This window comes from Melanotaenia boesemani, chromosome 13, assembly GCF_017639745.1.
Source record: "Melanotaenia boesemani isolate fMelBoe1 chromosome 13, fMelBoe1.pri, whole genome shotgun sequence".
Taxonomy (NCBI): domain Eukaryota; kingdom Metazoa; phylum Chordata; class Actinopteri; order Atheriniformes; family Melanotaeniidae; genus Melanotaenia; species Melanotaenia boesemani.
In genome coordinates, this window is record NC_055694.1 from 29,279,407 (window position 1) to 29,302,441 (window position 23,035).

General features: G+C 37.7%; 1 protein-coding gene across 2 annotated transcripts; it reads left to right on the forward strand.

Moving 5' to 3' along the window:
* march9 (membrane-associated ring finger (C3HC4) 9) lies at positions 1–22,950 on the forward strand. Of its 2 annotated transcripts, XM_042004451.1 has the most exons (5): positions 1–1,201; positions 1,387–1,644; positions 16,480–16,635; positions 19,203–19,395; positions 21,755–22,950. In XM_042004451.1, the coding sequence occupies exons 1-5, from the start codon at positions 1,106–1,108 to the stop codon at positions 22,084–22,086; spliced, it is 1,035 nt and encodes a 344-aa protein (XP_041860385.1). In that variant the 5' UTR covers positions 1–1,105; the 3' UTR covers positions 22,087–22,950. The 2 variants fall into 2 exon arrangements, with proteins under 2 accessions (XP_041860385.1, XP_041860386.1); XM_042004452.1 differs by having other exon boundaries at positions 1,111–1,644.
* The last annotated feature ends 85 nt before the right edge of the window (positions 22,951–23,035 follow it).

Here is a 23,035-nt window from a genome sequence, read left to right on the forward strand (position 1 = left end):
ACATCACAAGCAATGAGGGGTTCAGGTTGCTTTCGTACTTCGCGCGCTCCCCCTCCACGTGGCCTCAGTGTCCACGTCAGCAGAGGTAGATCAGCACCCTGGACAGCGGAGCCCGGTCAGTGAAAAGCCGCCGGAGCTTCTCCTGCAGCTGCTGGGAGCTTCATCCACCAAAGCTGGATGGATGAGCGGACGAACAACGGCTTGTTGACACGCTGGCAGTCGTGTTTTTTTCCTTGTCTTTTTTCCCCCTCTCCCTCCGTTCCGGAAGTAAACGCTTCGTTCAATCTCCAATCCGACCATTTCGAGGAGGAAAATCAGAGGCAGCAGTCTCATCGCCACCACGCATCTGATCCAATAATCAATGCCGTGTTTGCTGTTTGATTTCTGCCTGAAATGAAGACATATCCGCGTCTTCCTCTCCAGCTGCCTTCACCGTCCTCTTCTCCTGGACATTTCAGCTGTCCGAGCTCTGATTTGCAGTGAAATGCTGGTGGACATCGAGAGAAGAAGGGATTCACGGAGCCGTCGGGTTTTTTTCTCTGTCCGTGTTATCTGCGAAGCTTCTATACATGAAGACGATGGTGTTTTTGGTGTCGACGTGGATTATGGAGATGGATGGCACCAATTTTGCCTGGATCAGCCAGAAGCTTTTCAACAAGGAGCTAATGTAAAGAAGGAGAAGGGAAAAAATGGACCATGATCTGACGCTCGGGATGATACACTGAGGGACAATAAAATAATAAGACAATAATCCAACTTTCATCTCATGTTTTGACTTTCATTTTTCCTTTTTGGATTATGATTCTTGACAAGAATCCTAGATGTGAGTGTGTGGATGGCATGTTGGATTTTACATCCCACTCTCTGTTTCCTGCCTCTCTTCCACACGTCCACTCTCTCTCTGTCTTCTGCTTTGGGTAGCAAAACATGTAGGTTATTTTCTGCTGCAAGCTCAGAGCATCTGAAGAAAGAAAGAAAGGAAAAAACAGGCTGTATTTGAGAGCAGCGTCGGAGAAAATGGAGCAAAAATGGACCAAACACCGTTTGGGTTGTGATGTGTACTGAGGTGGAAGCTGCATGACAGCGTTGCTGACTTGTTTGAGTAATGAATATTGAAAGAGTGTCGGCCAAGAGAAAGGGAAAATCTTTCATCCGCATTGTGTTAGACACACATGCCATCAGTGAACCTTTAATATCTGAGGTATAACACGAGATATTATCATGAACATGATCTTATCAGGTGTCTGAATAATAACAATAATAATACTAATAATAATAACAAACAGTCTTGCAGTCTTTGTGTAGCCAAACATGTTCAAGTATCGGATTCGCATGTTTTTCAATGAACTGAAAGTCCTGGTGTTTATGCGATCCGATTCACGACAGTCCGGCTCAGACTCAGAGAGACGCTCCAGCACCATGAGAGGTCTGGGGATGGGCGGCTGCGGATGGCCGCCGTTCGTCGACTGCCATACCCGGGATGATGAGGAGGAGTACTACGGCAGCGACCCGCGGCCCCGGAGCCTGGCGTTTGAGGACAAGGAGCCCAAGCTGCAGGTGGGCCTGGACGCAGTGTCCCTGACCAGCACAGCCAGCAGCCTGCGGACCCCCCAGTGCCGAATCTGTTTTCAAGGCCCCGAGCAGGTACAGACACGCTGCAGAAGATGGGTCCTTATGATGCCAGGGGCGGCTCTAGAAATGTCTTGTAGGATGTTGAGGGTGGGGGGACATTACAAGAGACCTTTAAAGGCTCTAGATTTTTCTCATAATTCACTGATTATTAGGAAAACGGGTCAAGTAAAGTTTATAAAAGCAAACAGCATTTTCTTCTTTCTTTATTATGAAATATTTTCTAGCTATCAGTAAAGTTGTGTTTGTTTATCAGAGATTAAAGACAAACAATGAAGGATCATCTTCAGTGTTTGTCTTTAATCTCTGATGTATAAATGCATCTTCACTGATGGCCAGAAAATATTCATCCAAATCATCAGTTTTATCAGAGTTTCTTCATCATTATTGGCTGTTTGAGTCCAGTCGTCACATCTGGTGGTTTTATGACTTTATGTCCTCATCATCAGATGTAAACAGACACATATTATAACAATGGAGGCAATTGGTGAGATAATGCTGTATGAATGCTGCATTATGTTCCAACCAGTGGGTTCCAACCTATTTTCCTTGAAGGCCCCTCCATGAAACTAAAAACCCCATGGACCACTGGTCTGGAACATGGTAAAAAAAGAAAGGAAAAAAAGAGCCAACCAAACTATTAGAGTATTATTATTTTCCTCAGGGGATCAATGTGGTGTTTTTCAGTCATTCGTTAGTGTTGGTGTAGATTGATGTGGTTTTTTTTTTTTGTTTGGTTTGTTTTTTTTTTTTTTTTTTTTTTTTTTTTTTGTCTTTTTTTCATGCTAGGCCAATTTACCAACCATTAGCCATCCATCCATTTTCTCTTGACCGCTTATTCCAATATAGGGTCATTGGGGGACTTGAGTCCATTAGCAGGTGAGAGACAGGGACAGGTCATCTGTCCTTCGCAGGGTCAACATAGATGGACAAACACACTCACTCTCACTCCTAGTGAATAGTTAACCTAACATCATGTCTTTGGACTGTGTGAGGAAGCCGTAGTACACAGCGAGCACCCACACATACACAGGGAGAACATGCAAACTCCCTCTCAACCAAGGCTCGAATTTGTGAGGGTCCGCCCCCCAACCTCCTTGTCTGTGCCTTTAAAATGGCCAAAATTATTACATGATATGCTGTTGCAACATTATTGGTTGCTACATGGTGGTATTTGTCCTGCAGCTTCTTTTCCTTCCTACATTTCAGCCTCTGCAGTTCTGTGGAGAACATTTAAGTGTGCACAATGGTTCTGCATCAGCAGGACTGCTGTCACAGTCTTTGGTCTCATCTGTCATTTAGATTATTATTATTATTATTATTATTATTATTATTATTATTATTATTATGTAAATCCCAAAGGGTCTCTGAGAGGAGCTACTACAACCATCCTGTCCTACTTTTCTCTCTCCACCACCCACCAACCTCTCACCTCCTTTGACAAATGCAACCCATGAGTACTCAGTTTCTAACATGCAAAAGTAGTCAAGCCAGATGTATTTTCACAGCCTGAAATCACAGGTCATAAATTACCCTGGAAAAGTTGTACAGACTGTGCAGCACAATCTTCACAGCTTCCTTTTTTTCTGAGAAGATGACTGTTTGATGATGTGGTTATCCAAACAGCAGTGTTGTCATCAGTAATCAGTGACAGAGCAGCAGTTCCCACACATCTGAGATCTGGTCAGCATAGCAACAAAGAAAGTTAGCCAATTAGGTCTGAAAGATGACAAACGGGGTGAGAGGGACTGAATATGCTTGAGTCACAACCAGATTTTGGAAGTCCTCTTTCTGCATGTGCCACAGCACATGATGATCAACTATTGATCGCGTGACAGTCACATTTTCCTGGACTGTGATAATAAATAACAGGCTGCATGTTTTAATCGTTGTTTTCTGCATGAACCTAAATAAAGCAATAAGCCGTGCACATCTTTGGTCCGTGGCCAAACATCTCTCTCACCAGATGTGCAGAAATCTGCCACCTGGATCGGTAGGTAGCTCTGAACATTGAGATAATTGGAAACACAGTAAATCCTGCAGGAGCACAGATGGATATCACCATTTAGTCACTTCTCTGGGATACGTGCAGTCTTATAACAGCCTGGTGCTAATTTATGGCATCTGCCTGAGAATTTGGATTGTCGGCCTGTAAACTGGAGCAGGACAGAGTCTAAATCACTTCAGGTCTGATGTTGTAGACAGGGATCGAGCCCAGGTTGTTGTCCTGCCCACTCAAACATATCCCTTTAATAAAAGGTTGATGTTTTAGGCTCTGGGCTCTCTGGCAAGGTGACTCATCAAGCAGCTCGGCTCTGAGCTTCCTCTTTTAGCAACAGACAAACAGAAAGCAAAAAAAAAAAAAAAAAGCACGAAGCAGCAGGGAAAACTCTGGACTTCACTGTTACTACATCAGCTCCTCACACTCATTTCTGCCTCCACACCAAACAGATTTTCACTCGTAAACCCTCCTGGGTGAACGGTGGTGGGCGCTCACATTAGCCATTTTGTTGTTGTTTTATTATTTAAGTGGATCACAACAGGAGCTGAGATCACACTGCAAAAATGAGCTGTCTAACCGAGACTTACAAGCTTTTATCCAGTCAAGGATATTTTTGATCAGTGGTTAGAGCAGAATGTCTCAGACTATTAATTATGTCTTATTTCTTACTTAGTTATTAAATCCTAAAACTGGCTTTTTTACACTCATATAACCTATCTTAATATCAGGGAAAAACACTAAGCTTGAGAAGTTTCAGACTATAATCCAGTAAAATCATTGACCAGTGCAGGAAGATTATTTCACTTGGTGAGATTTCCTGAAAAAAGAAAAGAAAGTGAGAAACATTGTAAAACGAGGGGTGAAACACACATTTAAAGTCTTTTATCAATTAAAAAACCTCCAGACTATCTTGTTAACGTTTCTTTCAGTGTTTCTGTCTCACTTTGAGAGAAAAGATATAAAAATGAGAAACTAAACAAGATGATTTTTCTAGATTCAAGAACTGCTAGTATGGCAGTGCACACGGTACAGCTGAGGTGGCTCAGGTGGTAGAGCGGTCCCATGGCGCTAGCAACATTAATTATAAGTCCTTCATTTTCATCTGCAAACACGATTCTAACAGGTAAACTGTATTTTCATGTCTAGAACATGTATTCTAGACACTGAAACTATGGTAAAAGGTGAATTATTGCTGATTTGAGGTCAATACGGAGACCAGGTGTTTTCCACCAGGAGGTTTGGAGCTAGAAATCATCAAGAAGACATGAAATGATGTTTTATCACATTTTAGTTTGGATGACTGGAAAACAAACATGACATTAGAGTTTATTTGTTTTTTTAAAACCTCTTACTAAAATCTTTAGAAACTTTTTTGTGTCATTTGAATTATTGATCAGCCAAATAAACAAGGACATAGGTTTGATTCGGACATTGGGACATTAAAGTGTCCCACAGCCGTCCCTGGAGGACAAATGTTTTGTTGCACTTATGATGGACGTTTATTTCCAGTCTCATGTAATTGAGTGGAGAGAAAATCCGAGTAAGAAGAATTTTATAATGTAAAATATTTTATTCAGCGATTTACAATAAGTTCCTTGTGTTTGTTTTGTTTTCTGGTTAAACTGAATCCAGGATTATTTTATTTATTGATGTAACTTCTTAACCTCTTCAGTTCAATGAGTTTTGATGGTGACACAATAACTACGATGCAATCATCACCAACACAGAAATGTTCTTTAACCACACAGAACAAGAAATCCACAACTTAAATTCATCAACTTAATGAAACCGTGTAAGAAAACATGACCATTAACAGACAGAAGTAATACACCAGTTAAAACTTTGAACACACTTTCCTATAATGGGAGTATTGGGTAACTTCAAGTATCGCTGAGCTCCCAAAGTAAAAGTGTAAAGTTCGAATGAATTTCTTTTAATTTGTTAGAAGAAGTAAAGATTGTGCAATGACCCCTCTTCCTATCAACATTTTCCATGAAGTCATCTTTATATTCAACTTAAATTCATTCATTCAACTTTCAACAATAATCTGACTTATTAAAGATTAGTATTAATAACAACTCGATTAAAATGAAGTTATATCCTCTAGATATATTCTATTAAAACCAGTGTTATGTTTAGAGTTCTGGAGGCAGCATCACAAATAGTAATGCAGGTTGTCCAATAACTGGAGGGTTGGTGGTTTGATTCCCTTCATCCACTCTGTTCCGGTGTATGAACGTTTGGTGGGTGGAGAGGCTGGTGAAACAGTTTGGGGTGATGCTGCCACATTTCCATCAGTCTGCTTCAGGAGCTGTGTCCCACCACCAGTGGGTGAATGAATGATTTAATGTAAAACTTTTTTAGTGTAAATCTGTTTCATTAGTTTTGATTTTATTTAATGCAAATGTCTTTTTAATATTCATTCTCGAATGCAGAAGAATTATCTTGTTTATTTTTTCAAATTGAGACAGAAACACTGAAAGAAGCATTAACAGGATAGTTTGGAGATGTTTTAGTTAATAAAAGACTTGGAATGAATGTTAACACACAGATTATTTCATCTGATTATAATCTGAATCTTCTCAGGTTAAATATGTTTTCTCTCTGAAATTAAGACTGCAGGCGAACTGCAACAGTCGGAACCCCAAAAGACTAAAAATGTAAAAAATGCACACATTTTCTCCCCATTAAAGATTTTAGCTTAGTTTATTTCTGAATATAGGACTGCTCACCACCTGTTCTTCTCATTCTCTAACAGGACCAACTCTGTTTGGTTTGACCTGCTTCAGCATCACCTCAAACTCTTTCCATCACATCACCTGCTTGACTTGTTCATGACTGCCTTCATGAGAATTTAGTAGCAGTTTTATCAAAGAGGAAAGTAATGCACAATGATGGTTCCTGGATTACAACGTCACTCACATCAGGATACAAACCAAAATTGTTGAATGTTATTAGTTTGTTCGTCGCTTCATGATGAAAGATACTGAATTAACATGTTTTTAAAAAGGTCCACATTTAATTCCTCTGTAGGACTGAACGTTTCCAGTGGTGTGAACATTAATACAATCGTCTGAATAACAGAAAAAAATCTGTTACACTTGCCTGCAAGATGTAAGCAAGGGTTCATGCACTATTTAGCTAACATTGCTGTTCTGTATTCATCTCCACCTACTATAACACAGAGATCATTTTTGGGGAAACACTTTATTACAATGCTTGACAACCTCTGTTTTGTGTGGGCCTTTCTTCTTTCTTTGTCCTTGTTGTGCACCTGATGGCTCATGTTTCTTCCTTTTATGACATCAGTAGGACAAAGTCATGCCTGATAGGTTCGGCTTGCTAGAGTGCGTGAGTTTTTTCAAGAGTGTGAAAAGATGTCAGAAAGACCACATAGTCTACCTAACATCATCTGGATTCTCTGGAGGTGGTGCAAAGGGTCTGCACCACTTCTGTTGGTGGGTGGTCAGCAGCATGTTTCACTTCCACACCAAAACCTTTCTCCAAACCAGGGATGTCAGACTCAGGGAGGTTCCACATTTAGTACAATCAGATCTCCAGTGGGCCGGACCAGTAAAATATCAGCATAATATCCTATAAATAATTAAAACTACACATTTTTTTCTTTGTTTTAATACAAAGAAGTACAAGTACATTATCAATTAATGAACTATCCTTTCAGAAAACATTGTGAACAACTAATAATTAATAGAGAAAAATAAGTGAAATTTGAACTATATTTACCTCAGTTACACATTTACACAAATGAGTTATTTTATTTACGTACATATTTTTTTATTTATTTTTCATTGATTGATTTTCATTGACTTTTAATTTTTTTTTTTTACTATATTTTAATTGGCCCTGTGATGGACTGGTGACCCGTCCAGGGTCTACCCTGCCTCCCACCTCCTAACTGCTGGGATAGACTCCAGCTTCCCCACAACCCAGATCTGGAATAAGTGGTATAGAAATCTTTATACATATTTTTTAACTTCACATATAAGAAATATTGTATAGTTTTAGTATATATAGTATATTTAGTATTTTATATATCTATAAAATCACCAAATTTGGCCACTGGGCCGTGTGTTTGATTCCTCTGGTGTCAGTGTTACAGCTGAACCAATTTTTTTTAGTCATGAAGTGACACCAAAAAACACCATCATGCTCTGTGATGTGGCCCCCAAGGATAAGCCCAGTTCAGATCACGTGTCAGGTGCATTCAAACTGAACTGGTTTATAGAAAAATTTTAACATTTATTGATTGAAAAATCTCAAAACAAAGTTCGTTATTTTCCACTTTATTTTTCCCACAGCATCAGCACTATAAAATGTAAATAAAAACAGAATGCAATGATTTTCAAATTTATCAACCCATCTTTTACTCCCAACGCAACATAAACAACATATCAGATGTTGAAACTGAGACATTTTACCATTTAATGGAAAATATGAGTCATTTTGGGGCCAGAAAAATCCTTCAGACAGCCTGACAGAGCGCCTTCAATGGCTGACAGGTTGTTTATGTTCTACTGGGAATAAAATGTGGGTTGATGAGATTTGGAAAGAGTTTAATTCTTTCTAATATTTACATAGTACATAGAGATACAACTTTAATGGAACTAGGGTCGCATTTTATGAATAATTTCTGCATCAGGTCATTTATTTTACTTAAAGTATAAATTTCAAGCCAGAATTTTGGATGAAATGATCCATGTTGTGAAAACTAAAACAAGATGAGTTTTTGTGTTTACTAAAATGTTTTATTATACTCATCATTCATGGAGCTGCAGATGAAACTGGTGATTGTAGAATTTTGTGCTGAAATGGCCTGCTGTTTGAGGCCACAATCATTGCAGCTTGGAAAATAAGTTGCCTGCTGAAATTATAACGGCAACACAAGGAGGGTCAGAGAATATGTGGAGTAAATAAAACTAATATGAAAGCAAACATTTCGAAAATGTCACGCTGTCGTTGAGACGTGAGTTTGAGGACTGAAATGAGAAATTGAATGTCAGGATGAATGAAACTAACTCAAACACAAAGACCTTTGGAGTTTATGAGAGGCAAGCGGCTCATCTGCCAAACCCAGTGTTTTATGTAGCAGGACACTTGAAGTCTGTTATGAAGAGTGAGAAGGTTAAATGAGCTCGATGGGGAACAACCAGAGTTCATAAAAAACATTATTATTGTGTCGGACCAGTTTTCTGACTCATTAAAACTGAACTTATTAAACTGAGGCTGATTCGTGTTTCTGAATCACTTACCTGTCAATGAAGATGAGAAATTAGCAAACAGTTTCGTAATTAACAGTCATTCACCTCTCAAAAGATGATTTAAGAGGCAGATTATGGATTATTACTTTCTTTCAGGTGAGCCTGAGTAAAAGTTCAGACTCTGTTCAGTTTAGAAAAACACAACAACCTTCAGTTACTTGAGCATTCTGAGGAAAATTAAGATAATTTTTATTGGCTGAAACTGTAAAATACTTTTACTTTTTATACAAAGTGATAATTTTCCATCTGTAAACCAAAAACATGAAGTTTAGTTGGATTAACATGTTCAGGTGGTGTGTCTGATCCGAAGATCAACTGCATCTGGTTATTTATTTTACTTAAGACAACACTTGCAAAACAACCTGACTCCCAAAAGCAAACTGGAAAAAAATAAAAATCCCTTTCCGATGGATTCATCTCTCTTCAGACAGTTTTATTGATCCAGGATGATAAAATGAAGGGAACTTCTGGTGTATGGGCGACTGCGACATAAAATAACTAGATTTTTACTCCTTCGCTCATTTAAAAAGCTCTGTCAGTGAAACTACCAGACTTCACTCCATTTGCTTCTTCTTCTTCTTCTTCTTCTTCTTCTTCTTCTTCTTCTTCTTCTTCTTCTACTTCTTCTTCTTCTACTTCTTCTTCTTGTTTATTGGTGGTTGGTAAACAATGATGTGGTACATTACCATCACCAACTGGTACGGAGTCTGATGGATGACAGGACCCAGCACAGCAAGATCTGTGTGACATCACATGGTCACATGACATGAGCGTGTTTGGTTTGAAGTCCAGATTCACTTCAAGACGGAACCGTTTCTAGCGATTTTTTCCACTGAAAGTGATTTTAAATTTTAGGTAAAGTAAACTAAACATTTTGTAGCCAGAAATCCAAATTTTCCATTTCACCAAAGTAAAAACAATGGCACCTGGTGTGATCTTGGCCTGCTGGGGCCTGTGCCCTGAGCCCGCGGGGGGCTGGCTGGGGCCTTCTTCTGCTGCCCTCGGGATGGGTCCGGGGTAGTCTTTGTGGTGGGGTGGCTTGGGTTCGTGCTCTGGGTTTGCTACTGAGCCACTGAGTGTATTTCCATTTGCACGATCACACTCATCTCTGCTCACTCCTGACTCCTCGTGCTTTGCATGCTGACACAGTCACTGAGTTGTCCAGTGAGTTTATACAAGAGCTACTTTTGTTTAGATTTTTTTATGTGTGCCTCTTTGGTACTTTAGTTGTTGTTGTGATACGTCTTGTTTTTGCTGTCTTGGTTATTTTTTAGGAACTCCTGATGACTGTCAGCTATGTTTACCTGTAAAAGCTGTAAGAAATCCTCTGTTGTGTTTCTGTACAGGCGTAGCAGTTGGTTGTCTGGTGTTAGGTTGGATTGAAGGTCGTTGCCACTATCTGCTGTATCTTTGTCCCCTCTTCCTTTTTTCCACTTTACTTTTTACTTCTCTTCATTACTGTCCTTTCTTTTTTCTGTCCCCTCTGGTCAGGTCCATCAAGATTACATAAATTCCATAATACCAAATAAATAAGATAAAACAATATATTTAAACAAATAAAGAATTAAAATGAGATTATGAAGAGGAGCCATATACCCATAAAGCTCTTCTTGGCAAATTAAATTTGTTTGGCACAACACAGCAGCCAGACCATCAGTCTGCTGCTACAATGCTGGACAGGACAAGTAAAAAATGTTTCCTGTCCAACTAGTACTATAAATTTACGGCACTTTTAAATGATTGTGTGCTTCATTAAAGTAAGAGATGTAAATGGTTGATGCTTTGCAGCCAGAAGTTGGTGTGGACGTGGTTTTAGCTAAAATAATATTAGACCACCTACCTCTGTTACGCTGCATCAGCTGCCTGGATGACTGGTTTTAACACAGGAATGAGCAACTGGAGAGCAGTCGCATGACACTACCAGCATTAATTATAAATCCTACATCTTCATTATCAGTCATCATTCTAACAAATAAAATATATTTTTATATCTAGAACATGTTGTCTAGATACGGAAGTGTGTAACTGTCACCAAAATAAAAAAAGAGGGGGACCTTATCACGTTATAATTTTTAAATTTTTTTTTTTATTTAGGTGACAGCGCCGCGCTTCCATATCTAGACACAGAAACTATAGTGAAAGATGTATTATTGCTGATATGAGGTCAATATGGAGACTAGAAGATGTTTTCCTAAGAACTGATCACCTCACACCAGGAGGTTTAGAACTAGGGACCATCAAGGAGACATAAAATTATCCATCCATCCGTTTTCTACACTGCTTAGTCCATTTCAGGGTCACGAGGAAGCTGGGGCCCATCCCAGCAACTAGCAGGCGAGAGACAGGGTACACCCTGGATCGGTCAACATAAAATGATGTTTAGACATGTTTTTCTTCCTAAATAAGTCAGTCTGATTCATTAAAATACAACAGAAAGAAACAGGAAGAAAAAAAGAAATTAAACACATGAAACTTTGAGACATTTTAGTTTATCATGATTAGAAAACAGACATGACAGATTTTCTTTTCTTTTTACCACATAGTAAAATAATTAGAAACTCGATTGAATCGATCAACCAAATAAATAAAATGAAAGAATAACTTTAAAAAGCACTGGGTATTTTTAACTATTCATAAGCTCGCCAAAGTAAAAGTGCAAAGTTACACACCATCAGTTACCACGTCCCCGACTCCGTATTTGACGTCTTCGTCAGCATGTGTACTTCTGTTCAGTGGAGTCAGTTCTCACCAGGATGTGCTATGGAGCTAAATTAGAGCCACAATCTTTGTTCATTTGAAACGAATATTTGAAAGTGAAAATATGTGAGTTGAAAATGGAAGTCACGTTTTCACTGTGAACTTTGAAAAACAAATAATTGGATTCAATATAAAACTAAAATGATTAAAATTTTATATTAATTTGAATTCAAGCTGGAGATTTTTTTTTTCTTTCATTTTTTTTTCAGATTTTATATTTTCAGATATAGATCTTTCCTATGAAGGTCAAAACATTTTTCCCACAGTTTCAGACTTTTATTTTACACTTTCAGACTCCTGTTTTTAAGTTTTAAACTTTTGGCCCCGATCAGGCGTGGTGGGCGTGCAAAAGAACAGGAATTTCCAAAATCTGCTTAAGACCTCCAACACATTATCATCATATAATTGGCAGAGAATATGTCTTTTGCCACTAACAAATCTCAGTAATAAGAGCTGTTTCAGTCATCACTGCAGACAAATCACAATCTTGAAAAGTTTATGCAGAGACGTTCAACACAAAATCCACAATGCAGGAAATTTATTAATTGTTACAAGATCATGGAAGAACCTGTGCTGTTTTCAGCTGTTTCCAACAGTAATGCTGAGAATTGTGAATGAGCTGTCCTTGAACGTCCTCAGTCAGCGCTGTAGACAAATTGCAGAGAGTGGAGAATTATGAGAAGTGTCCCCAACCACACATCCGAAGGGGTCATTTCCCACTCTCTCAAAGTACCCTGCGGTGAATTCACAGGTAATGCTGCCAGAACAAGCCAGTAAGTTGATTTATTTTAGTGTAACTACTTTGTGGAGCTATCTTAATCATTCTAATTATTTTGACTTAGAGACATAAACAAAGGGAGAAGACCAAAATATGCGTGGATGTGGAGAGTTGTTTGCTTATTGCATTGTTTTTTGACACAGCTGTTATAATATTTGTCAGGCAGTTTGCTAGCTGTAGCTTTTAGTTGCTGACAGCGACATCACTTAAAGTTTAGTTGATTTTAGATCATGATAATGTTTATATTATCCCAATTTGGTGTTAAATAGATGTTTGTTAATAGCCCTGAAGGAAATGGACAGAGAAAAATGGATATTATTTTATTATTACAACAGTGAAGTTTATGATTACACAAGTAAGGACATTTGAGGACGTGTCAAGAGCTCATTAACAGTTGTCACCATTACTGTTGGAGCAGCTGAAAACAGCACAGGTCCTTTCATGATCTTGCAACAATTAATACAATGACACATGAAAAATCCTAATGACAGCGTGATAGAGGGCATGCCTTCAGCCTCCTGTGTTCTCTGTCACTTATAATTTCATGCCCCCATCTTCTGTAGGGTTTTGACCTATGTTGGAAAGATCTGAATCTGAAAACAAAATCTGAAACTAAAAGAAAAATAAATGTAATACTGAAAATTTATAATTAAAGTTTATTTAAAAAATGCAAAAATTTCCAGGGAAATTCGAATTGATATAAACATTGAAAGCATTTTAGTTTTATATTGAATACAATTATTGGATTTTCAAAGTTCACAGTAAAAACATGACTTTCATTATCCACTTACATTTTTTCACTTTTAAATATTTATTTGTAAATAAAGGTATATTTACCTTTCAAATGAACAAACATTATGATATATTCATCACAAAGAAACATGTAAACTTTAATTAGAAATCCTATCTTATATGTGAAGTACAAAAAATCAGAAAGACATGATGAAGGAGATTAATCATGTTTTGTGAACTCCACAGAAATTCAATCACAGAGGTTTACACATCTCAATCGCCTCAGTCAAAACTCTCTTAATATTCATCAGATTGCAAATAAAAACAATGTTTCTGTCAATGGAGAGTTCACCCAAAAAAAATTAACACCTACATTTATTTACAATTATATAAAATCTAAATACATATGTTTTAAAAAGTAAGGAAAATGCCTAAATGAAAAAGACTAGAAAAAATAAATATAATAAAATATTAAATTAATGGTAATAATAGATAAATAAAAATATGGAATTAAACATAAATTATGGTAAATAAAGAAAAGTAAAACAATCAAAATTGAAATTGAATAAAAACAAATTAAATTTAAAAAGACTGGAAGTGGCTCCTCGCAGGCATGAAGGGGTTAAAAGTATTTTTCTTTTTGTGGAAATGGTTGCTGAAATCAACTAAATTGTCATGTTTTTCCAGACTTTGTTTTGCTCCGGTTGCCAGTCTGTTGAAGACATCTGGGTTCCTAAAACCATTTGAAGTTGTTATCATGTCCCATAGCTTTACACAGCTTGGGTGGGACCTTTTTACACCTGTATGCTTTAAATGTTTATCTATGCAGATCTATGCATAATTAGCCCCACCCACCAAAGAATAAGAAAGCTAGCTCAAGCTACAAGAAAAAGTTAGCAGCCAGTCCCTGATGGGGTCCAGTCTCGACCCGACCCCAGACATATGTTGATGTTTATCCTCACATTTGTGCTGTCTGACCACTTTCTGAGGCTGGATGTGGTGTTTTATAGATTTAAAGCAGAAATTCTCAGTTGTATCAGCAATCGCTGACTTTGATTGTCTTGCAATGCACAAAAACATCTTATCATTATATTCAGAGGTAAAAACTTGATTTTTAAAAAATTGAACTGTATACATAGTTTATTTAAAAACTATCTATACATTTACATTTACAGTATTTACACATTTGCATGTTCTTCCCATGTCTGAAAAGCAGCAGACAGAAGTAAAACTTATACATCCCTATGAAATGCTTTGCTCTTTTCCTATAAAACACCACTCAGTTTGTCCATTTCATCTCCCTTCCTCCCACACTATCACAATAACAGATTTATCCACCCTAAAAAACCAAAGAACAGCAGAATATTTTTGGCTTTAAACATCATTACTATCCTGGATCAAGCTGCTGTTCTTCAACCTTATATTCATTTAAAATTAGCATTTTGTACCTGCTTTTAAAAGAATAATCCTGAAACAGGAAAACGGCTTAGTTTTTTAAAAAAATGAACACAGAAAGATACTGTTTTGTTAATTTCTTTCATGTAGTTGTCACGTCTGTGCAATCACAGCGGGATGTTGGACTGTTGCAGAACATCTGCTTCATGACAGCTGATTCTGCAGAAACTAGCTTTGGATCTGCTGGTGAATATTTGGCTCTAACACTAATGTAGATGTGTACACTGAGGAATATAATGTAAAGAAAGGCAGTTTATTTGTACAGCACATTTCATGTACAGGACAATTCAAAGTGTTTTACAAAAAAGAAAAGCATTACAGATGTTGAGAACTAGTAAAAGTCAACAGCAAATAGCAAAATTCACAATTACATTAAAATGATTAAAAAGATGAGTTAAAAAGTTACCGTGCAGATTTCATGCATAGGCGCATGAGAAAAGAAATGTTTTTAACCTGGATTTAAAAATGTCTACATTTGGGGAAAGTTTAATCTCCACTGGCAGTTTGTTCCATTTGTTTGCAGCAAAACAGCTAAATGCTGCTTCTCCATGTTTAGTCTGGACTCTGGTCTGGACTAGTTGACCAGAGTCTTTGGATCTAAGAGCTCTGCTAGGTTTATATTCTCTGAACGTATCAGATGTATTCTGGGCCTAAACCATTCTGGGATTTGTAAACAAGCAGAAGGGTTTTTAAATCTATTCTGTGACTGACTGGAAGCCAGTGTAAAGATTTCAAAACTGCTGTGATGTGTTCAGATCTCTTAGTCCTGGTTAAAACTCTAGCAGCAGCGTTTTGTATGAGCTGCAGATGTTTAATGCTCTTTTTAGGAAGTCCTGTTAAAAGACCATTACAGTAATCCAGCCTACTGGAAATCAATGCATGGATGAGTTTCTCTTGGTCATTCTGGGAGACTAAACTTTTAATTCTGTTGATGTTTCTGAGCTGGTAAAAAGCTTCTTAGTGACAGCTTTGATGTGACTGCTGAAAGTCAGGTCTGAGTCTATCAACACTCCAAGGTTACGAACTTGGTCTGTGATTTTAAGAGCCCGAGTCTCCAGGTGTTTACCAATGCTGACCCTCTTCTCTTTGCTACCAAACAGAATAATCTCAGAATTTTCTTCATTTAATTGTAGAAAATTCTCCTTCATCCAGGTGTTTATTTGCTCCAGACACTGACACAATAAGTCTATTGGACTGCAGTCGTCTGGTGACAAAGACACATAAAGTTTTGTATCATCTGCATAACTTTGATAATTAATGCTATAGTTCTGTAATATTTGACCCAAAGGGAGCATATGCAAGCTGAACAGAAGAGGTCCAAGGACTGACCCATGGGGTACTCCGCAAGTCATGGCCACTCTCTCGGATTCATAGCTGCTGATGGTAACAAAATAACTCTGGCCTTCTAAATAGGACTCATAAGATGTTTCATTAGTGAACCATCTTAAATTACATTTAATTAAGAATTGGTTTATTGTTTGGCTTACTTCTGGAGATGCCGGGGCATGGACTGCTAGTCCAGCTTGACCCTCCTGTTGGATCTAACCAGCTTCTGGTTCCAGTGCAGGTTCATGAGTCATATCCATGAGTCTAATTCAACTCTAATTTTAGAGAAAACATTAGTACTGTGACTGTGTAGGATCTTGATCTTATAAATCAGTATAAACACTTATCTCTCACATGCAGCTCTCTTAACTCAGATCCAGGTTTAAGATTAGATCATGATCATATGGTATTATATGACATGATATCATATGATAATACCATATTGATATGGTATCATCATATCATATGGATAACACAGAATATAATTCGTTGGAGTTTTTTTTACCTTCCCTGTCCTGCAGGGGGAGCTGCTGAGTCCCTGCCGCTGTGACGGCTCTGTGCGCTGCACCCATCAGCCCTGCCTCATCCGCTGGATAAGCGAGAGAGGATCCTGGAGCTGTGAGCTCTGCTACTTCAAGTACCAGGTCCTGGCCATCAGCACCAAGAACCCACTTCAGGTAACATGGGAGGATCTGAGAAAACACACCTTAACACTTCAAATCTAAGACATTTCAGGCTATTTTTGGTTCAGTCTTTATATATGAAAATACATGTATTTGTTCACAGTTGTCAGATTATGAGGCTAAAATTTGAAATCTGAATTTGACATTTTTTAATGGAAAGTGAATATCCATGAATAACATGAAACTTAAAATTCTTTAAAACAAATGTATCAATAGATATAGCATCATAAAGGCCAACCAAAATGAGAAAACAGAATTTATTAGTAACAGAACTTTGTAGAAATAACATACAGATCAACAGTGACCAAGCCTTTTCTCATCTGCACATCATTCTCTCAAGTCTTGGCTTTCAGGAGAAAAAATATTGGCATTGAAACAAACACACAACAGAAACTATTTACATATTTACACTTTTTCCTCATTTCCAGTTATTTCTGCTACTATTTACCTACGATCCCCAAAAAAACCAACTACAACTCAGCTGCTTTTTGGCACCACTGTGTATAAAAAACATCTTCTTGACTTTATTCCAGCCATAGAGGAGCATTACTTTTCTTCTTTTCAGACAGACATAGAACTTTCTGCTCAGTTGTTGATTTTTGGCTGCTCCCGTTTGGACATTACCCGCAATTTAAGCTCTGATTGGTGGAATGTTTGACAGAAAGTGGCTTCATTAACATTTATTTCCAATTTAAAATATAGGTCTCTTAGCAACATAGTAATGATAGTGAAATCTTTTTTCATGGGAACATAATAAATAATGGTTTTATCATGGATCACTCATTGTGGATTTACCATATAGAGTCTTTGAATAAACATTACATTTTGTGGCTGCATTGTAAACATCCTGGACGGGATATAAATGCCTGAAAAATTTCCTTAGATCACATAAAGGGTAAACTATCCATCACAATTTACCCCACAGAGTTACACACAAATGTTCCTGAGAAACTGGTGATGATAGGGTTCGGGTGTGTCAAAGATCTAGCAGAGTTTTAAGGGCTAATCACTTTATTGCTGGATTGTAACAGCTCCAGAATTTGATTTATTCATAAAAAAAACAAAAAAAAAACATATAAAATTAATGAAAATGAACTCCCTGACAAGCCAACACATCTCAGTCAAACATGCTGATTGACTGGGGAAACAATCACTGTATACCACCTGAATACATGACCCATAAAAACACTGTTGTTCTGCTTTCTGAACTAATATTTCTGGAAGTAAAAGAGAAAATTTAATCTTTGGTCATCTTGTCTTGTTTTGTTTTTTACTGTCTGTTTGTATATAAAGCATCGTTGAGTATTTATTTATGAGTCTTTATTATTATTATTATTATTATTATTGACCTGAACAGTTTCTGCTGTTCGTGAGCTTTCACTGTGAGATACGTAACGATGCTGCAGCAGAGCCAAACACTGTACTGGTACAAATCACAGGTCGTTGCTGGTGCAAGGACTGTTTGCCATATTGTGCTGACACATTTTCCTTCTGCGTCACCGTCCGTCTGCCCTCCCTCACAGATGCAGCCAAAGAAACCTGTTGAGAAAATGTGTGTGTTAATTTGTCATGTGTGGAGTTTTCTGACTGGTGAAAAATTATGTAAACAAGTAGTACAAAATAACCATGCCGGTACAATTTTAGGAATTTGAACTTAAAAACAGGGCATATTTACCATCCAAGACTGCTTTACACATCAGTGGTTTTTGATTCCTGACCAAATATTAGTTTTTACCTCACATTTAGAGGTTACAGCTATAAACACCATCTCCAGGAAAGTTGGGGAGTTTTCTTTTCATTTGAACTTTTATTCAACAGACATAAATCAGCAAGAAAAGAAAGAGAAAAATAACTAAATTAACCCTTAAAACTCCACTTGATCTCTGACGCAACCTAGCTTCATCACTTGCATCATCAGCAGTTTCTCAGGAACAGCGGTGTGTAACTCTGTGGGGTAAATTGTGATAGATAGCTTACCCTTTAGGTGATATACAGAAGTTTTCCAGGTGTTTATGTCCCATGCAGGAGGTTCTCATCAAACAACTGGTGTAAAAAAGTGTAAATATGTATATAGTTTCTGTTATTATACAGATGAGAAAAGGCTTGGTCACTGTTGTTGGTAATAAATTCTATTTTGTTGTTTTGGTTGGCCTTTATGCTGCTTTATCTATTGATACATTAATTTTCCATAATTTTAACTCATAATCTGACAACTGGGGCTCATTTCTGCCACAGAACAATAATCAGGATTTATACTAGTCCAGTCTAGAACAAGTCCATTTACAAGTTTTTCTCCAGATTCAAGAGAGGATTGTAGATTTACAGGAAAAACGGTTGCATTTGGCAGCCATGGAAAGAGCAGCTGAAAATACAAATGTCGACTTTAACAGACTGTCGAATCAAGTTTAAAATGAATAAAATACACCTGCAAATAGGTCATTTCCAGACAGACTTAATCATGTGTAAGTTTGAAATGTTTCTACTATTATCAGTGACAATCACCAAAAATGTTTTTTTTTTTTTATGTCAAACTGGATCATAAACATCCTTCTCCTTCACAGTGGCAGGCCATATCTCTGACAGTGATAGAGAAGGTGCAGATTGCAGCCATAATTCTGGGTTCCCTATTCCTCATCGCCAGCATCTCCTGGCTCATCTGGTCCTCCCTCAGTCCCTCGGCCAAGTGGCAGCGTCAGGACCTGCTCTTCCAAATTTGCTATGGCATGTATGGCTTCATGGATATCGTCTGCATAGGTAAACGGAAAAGTGATGCAAGTTTAAAAATATGAAATCATTTCAGGTGTTAGCAGGGCTCACAGACATCAAGAGAAGGCTGAAGTGATGGAGCATGGAATATCACATTGTGCTGCAACAAAGGCAATAAGCATGGGCGATAACATTTTCCTTTTAATACCATATCACTAGTTTTTGCTGTTGATATCAATGCTGGTACCAGTAAAAAAAATCAAGCCAGTTAAATATTAAAACACAAACATTTTCATCACTAACACTTGATCATGTGACATAAAGGAATGTACTGAGGCTGGGTTTAATAAGTAATTTTATTTCATAAAGCTCTCAGACATGAAGACAAATTGTACGTTTGGTATTTACTGAATATTTTAAAAAGTACTGAATCCGATATTTTGACTGGGAGATATCGAAGTATTGACTCCAGAGCATCAATACGTCCATCCCTATTAGGCACCTTGATACAATGTGCTACCCCACCAGTCACGATTCTTACTCAGTCTGCAAACACACCAAACAAATTTGAGTAAATACCAATTCATCACTATGTCATCACAAGACACCCTAAAAATCACATGTACCAAAAATGAAATGTCTGCTGATGTTTTCTGATACTTTGAAATATAAGTTCAATAAATCACACTCATATTTCTCTCTAGATATTAAAATGTGGAAATTAATACCAGACAATTTTTTTGAATTTCCTTCCCCAGTAAGGCTAAAACCATACTGGTATGATGGAAGCAGCAAATACAGCCAAATAAATAATGTATTACATTTACAGTGCATGTGCAATACCAGGCTTGTAGGGGGCAGTGACACTGATTAGCTTTTATAGGCTTTATAGGCTACCAGTTTAATCAAAATGTCAAAGATATTTAGGGATATATATCAAGTGCATGCCTGAATCATCACCCACACATGTAAAAAAATATGAATGATAAAACATAAAAAACAAACAAAAAAAATATTGAAATAAATTAACCGCTCTTGGGGGCCCCCTAGTGTCAACGGAGCCCTAAGCAGGCATTCAGTTTTCTTATGTCTAGGTCCAGCTATGTATGTACGTAACAGGTGCGCCCATTTCAAGCATTGTCATACGTTGCAGCCTTTATTACTTCAATGCATCTACGTTACCGTGGTTGCCTTGGTCAACTCATCCACTCATGTGCTGAGTTCAGAGATCACTTCTGCATTCTGACCTCAGCTTTGGACACCAGTTGTTGGTGGTAATGCACCACGGAAAAGTTGTTTGCAACCACCCAACACACTCAGACAGCCTTTCTTCAGAAGTCTCTACAGCTGTTGTCCTCATTATCTTCTTATTCTTTTGATTCACCGTCTTCTTCACTGGGTTGTTCCTTTCGTGGTGGCTTGTCATAAAGTGAAAAAAAAATCATTACTTTAAAAAAAAAAAAAAAGATTTCTACTTAAAAAACTGAACTGATTGGATCCATAACCTCACTTCCAAACATGTGAGACAAGTAAGATGTGGAGCATGTTGCCGCAGACAACCGATTTGTTTTCTGGCCCACAGAGGATCTGGAGGGATCACTCTGGAGTGAGTGACCATAACAAGAGCAACCACTGGGTGGTGACAAATTCTACCTGATTTACACCCAGGAGGAGCTGTGCTTCTACACCGTAGTTACATCAAACCCAGTTATCTGATTTCCAGTTACACGTCAGGCTTAATGAAAGTGTCCATCTGTGTATCCGTCTTCTGTGTTGAACATAAATCGGCCTTAAGAGTGATATGTGCTTTCACGCCAAAGTTTCCAGTTTCACCAGAAAGAGTCACTACATTTTTAAAAAGTCACTTCCCTGAGTGCTGTCTAAACATAGCAGCAAAGTCACAAACCTGGAAAAACAAGTTACAAGCTTTTTTCCATACTTGCACAGGTGCACGTGATCAAAAATTAGGTGCACTCCAATATTACATGCACATGAATGTGTTATTTCACACCATATTAAGGGTGTGCAGAAATAAAAGATTTAACAAGCAGATGGTGCTAAGGTAGGACGTAACAACTACACCTAAAGCCAAATTCATTTAATGATGTTACAGAAGAAACAGATTTGAAGGTGTGACTGGAATGACTAAATGAATCATAAATTATTGCAATTATTGCTAATTATTTACATACCCTAGATATTGTTACATGCTGTTCAAATTCCTCATATACTTTATTAGTACATGCCCTCTTTCTTTCAACACTGTGTTGTTATTTTTCTAGCTGGCTTTTAGTTTATTTTTACCTTTTAAATGATTGTAACTGCTACAATGTCACTAATGACACTTTGTTGTGATTTTACAATGACAATAAAGTCTGTTTTATCCAATTTCTTTCTTCCCACCCAGGCCTCATCATCCATGAAGGTTCATCTGTGTATCGAATATTTAAACGATGGCAGGCTGTCAATCAGCAGTGGAAAGTGCTGAACTATGAGAAATCAAAAGACTTGGGCGACCCCGTGAGTTCGAGCAGTAAGACCAGCGCCCGCGGCTCTCGCAGCAACCCTCACGGTCTAGCTAGCAGCAGCAGCGGCCGACATAGCAGGAGGCTAAGGACTATCCTTAACCACCACTGTGGTTACACTATCCTGCACATCCTGAGTCAGCTAAGGCCCAACGACCCACGGATCAGCACTGCTGCCAACCGGGAGGTGGTGATGAGGGTCACCACTGTATGACTTGGGCCCGCCATGTTTGACAGGGTAGACATTATTTCTGTGTCGGATGTAAATGATTGGAGGGACTGAAGGAGGTAATGCTGAATACTACAGACTCATGCAGGCAACAGGAGCCCTGTGAGGCCCCTATTAGGAGCCGCATGATGCCTGGAGCATCAACAGAACACACATGAGGATTTCTCCTCTTTTTTCATACAACAAAAGGAAACCAGATGCTCCTTTTCAATAATTAAATAACTGATGAAAAAGAGCTGACCAAGCATAAAGACATTAAATATGAAATGTAAGGGGGGGTGGGGGTGGGGGGGATTGTAGACTGGCTTTATAACCTGATATAAGACAACAAGATGTTTCTACCAGTTCAATAACAAAGTGATTTTTCTTTTTAATTCTCCTGGTTTGATTTTTTTTTTCTCTCTCTCTTTTATCTTTGTTATTTATTTGGTTGTTATTTTTGTTATTGTTCTTTTTTTCTACTCACTTTAATTTTGTATGGATGTATCATTTCAGTGAAAACCATGTAGCTCCATACATGCCAAACATTTCCAGATAACTGTACGATGATCTTTGGATTTTTACAAACCAATCGATGCAGGTAAAAAGACCGAAAACTGAGACAAAGCTAACATGAAGGGAACATAAAGGGTGTCAACACAACAATAAATCTTTACAAGTAAAAAATAAAGAAGTTAAAATCTGTTATGTTTCAGTTACATGTAACTTTTTTGCAATAAAGATATGTATGTACATTTCACAGGGAATTTTGCATGGGTATATAATTTTATTCTTCATCACATTAACATAAGCACATAACAAATTTGCTCTATTTCGAAAGGTGCTTGCCAAAATAAACACTTTAAAACATTCACTTTCATTGTACCAACTTTTTGTCTTCATGACAAATGGCAGCGTGTTGGTCATTTCAGCTAAAATACAGATTGCTATGTGC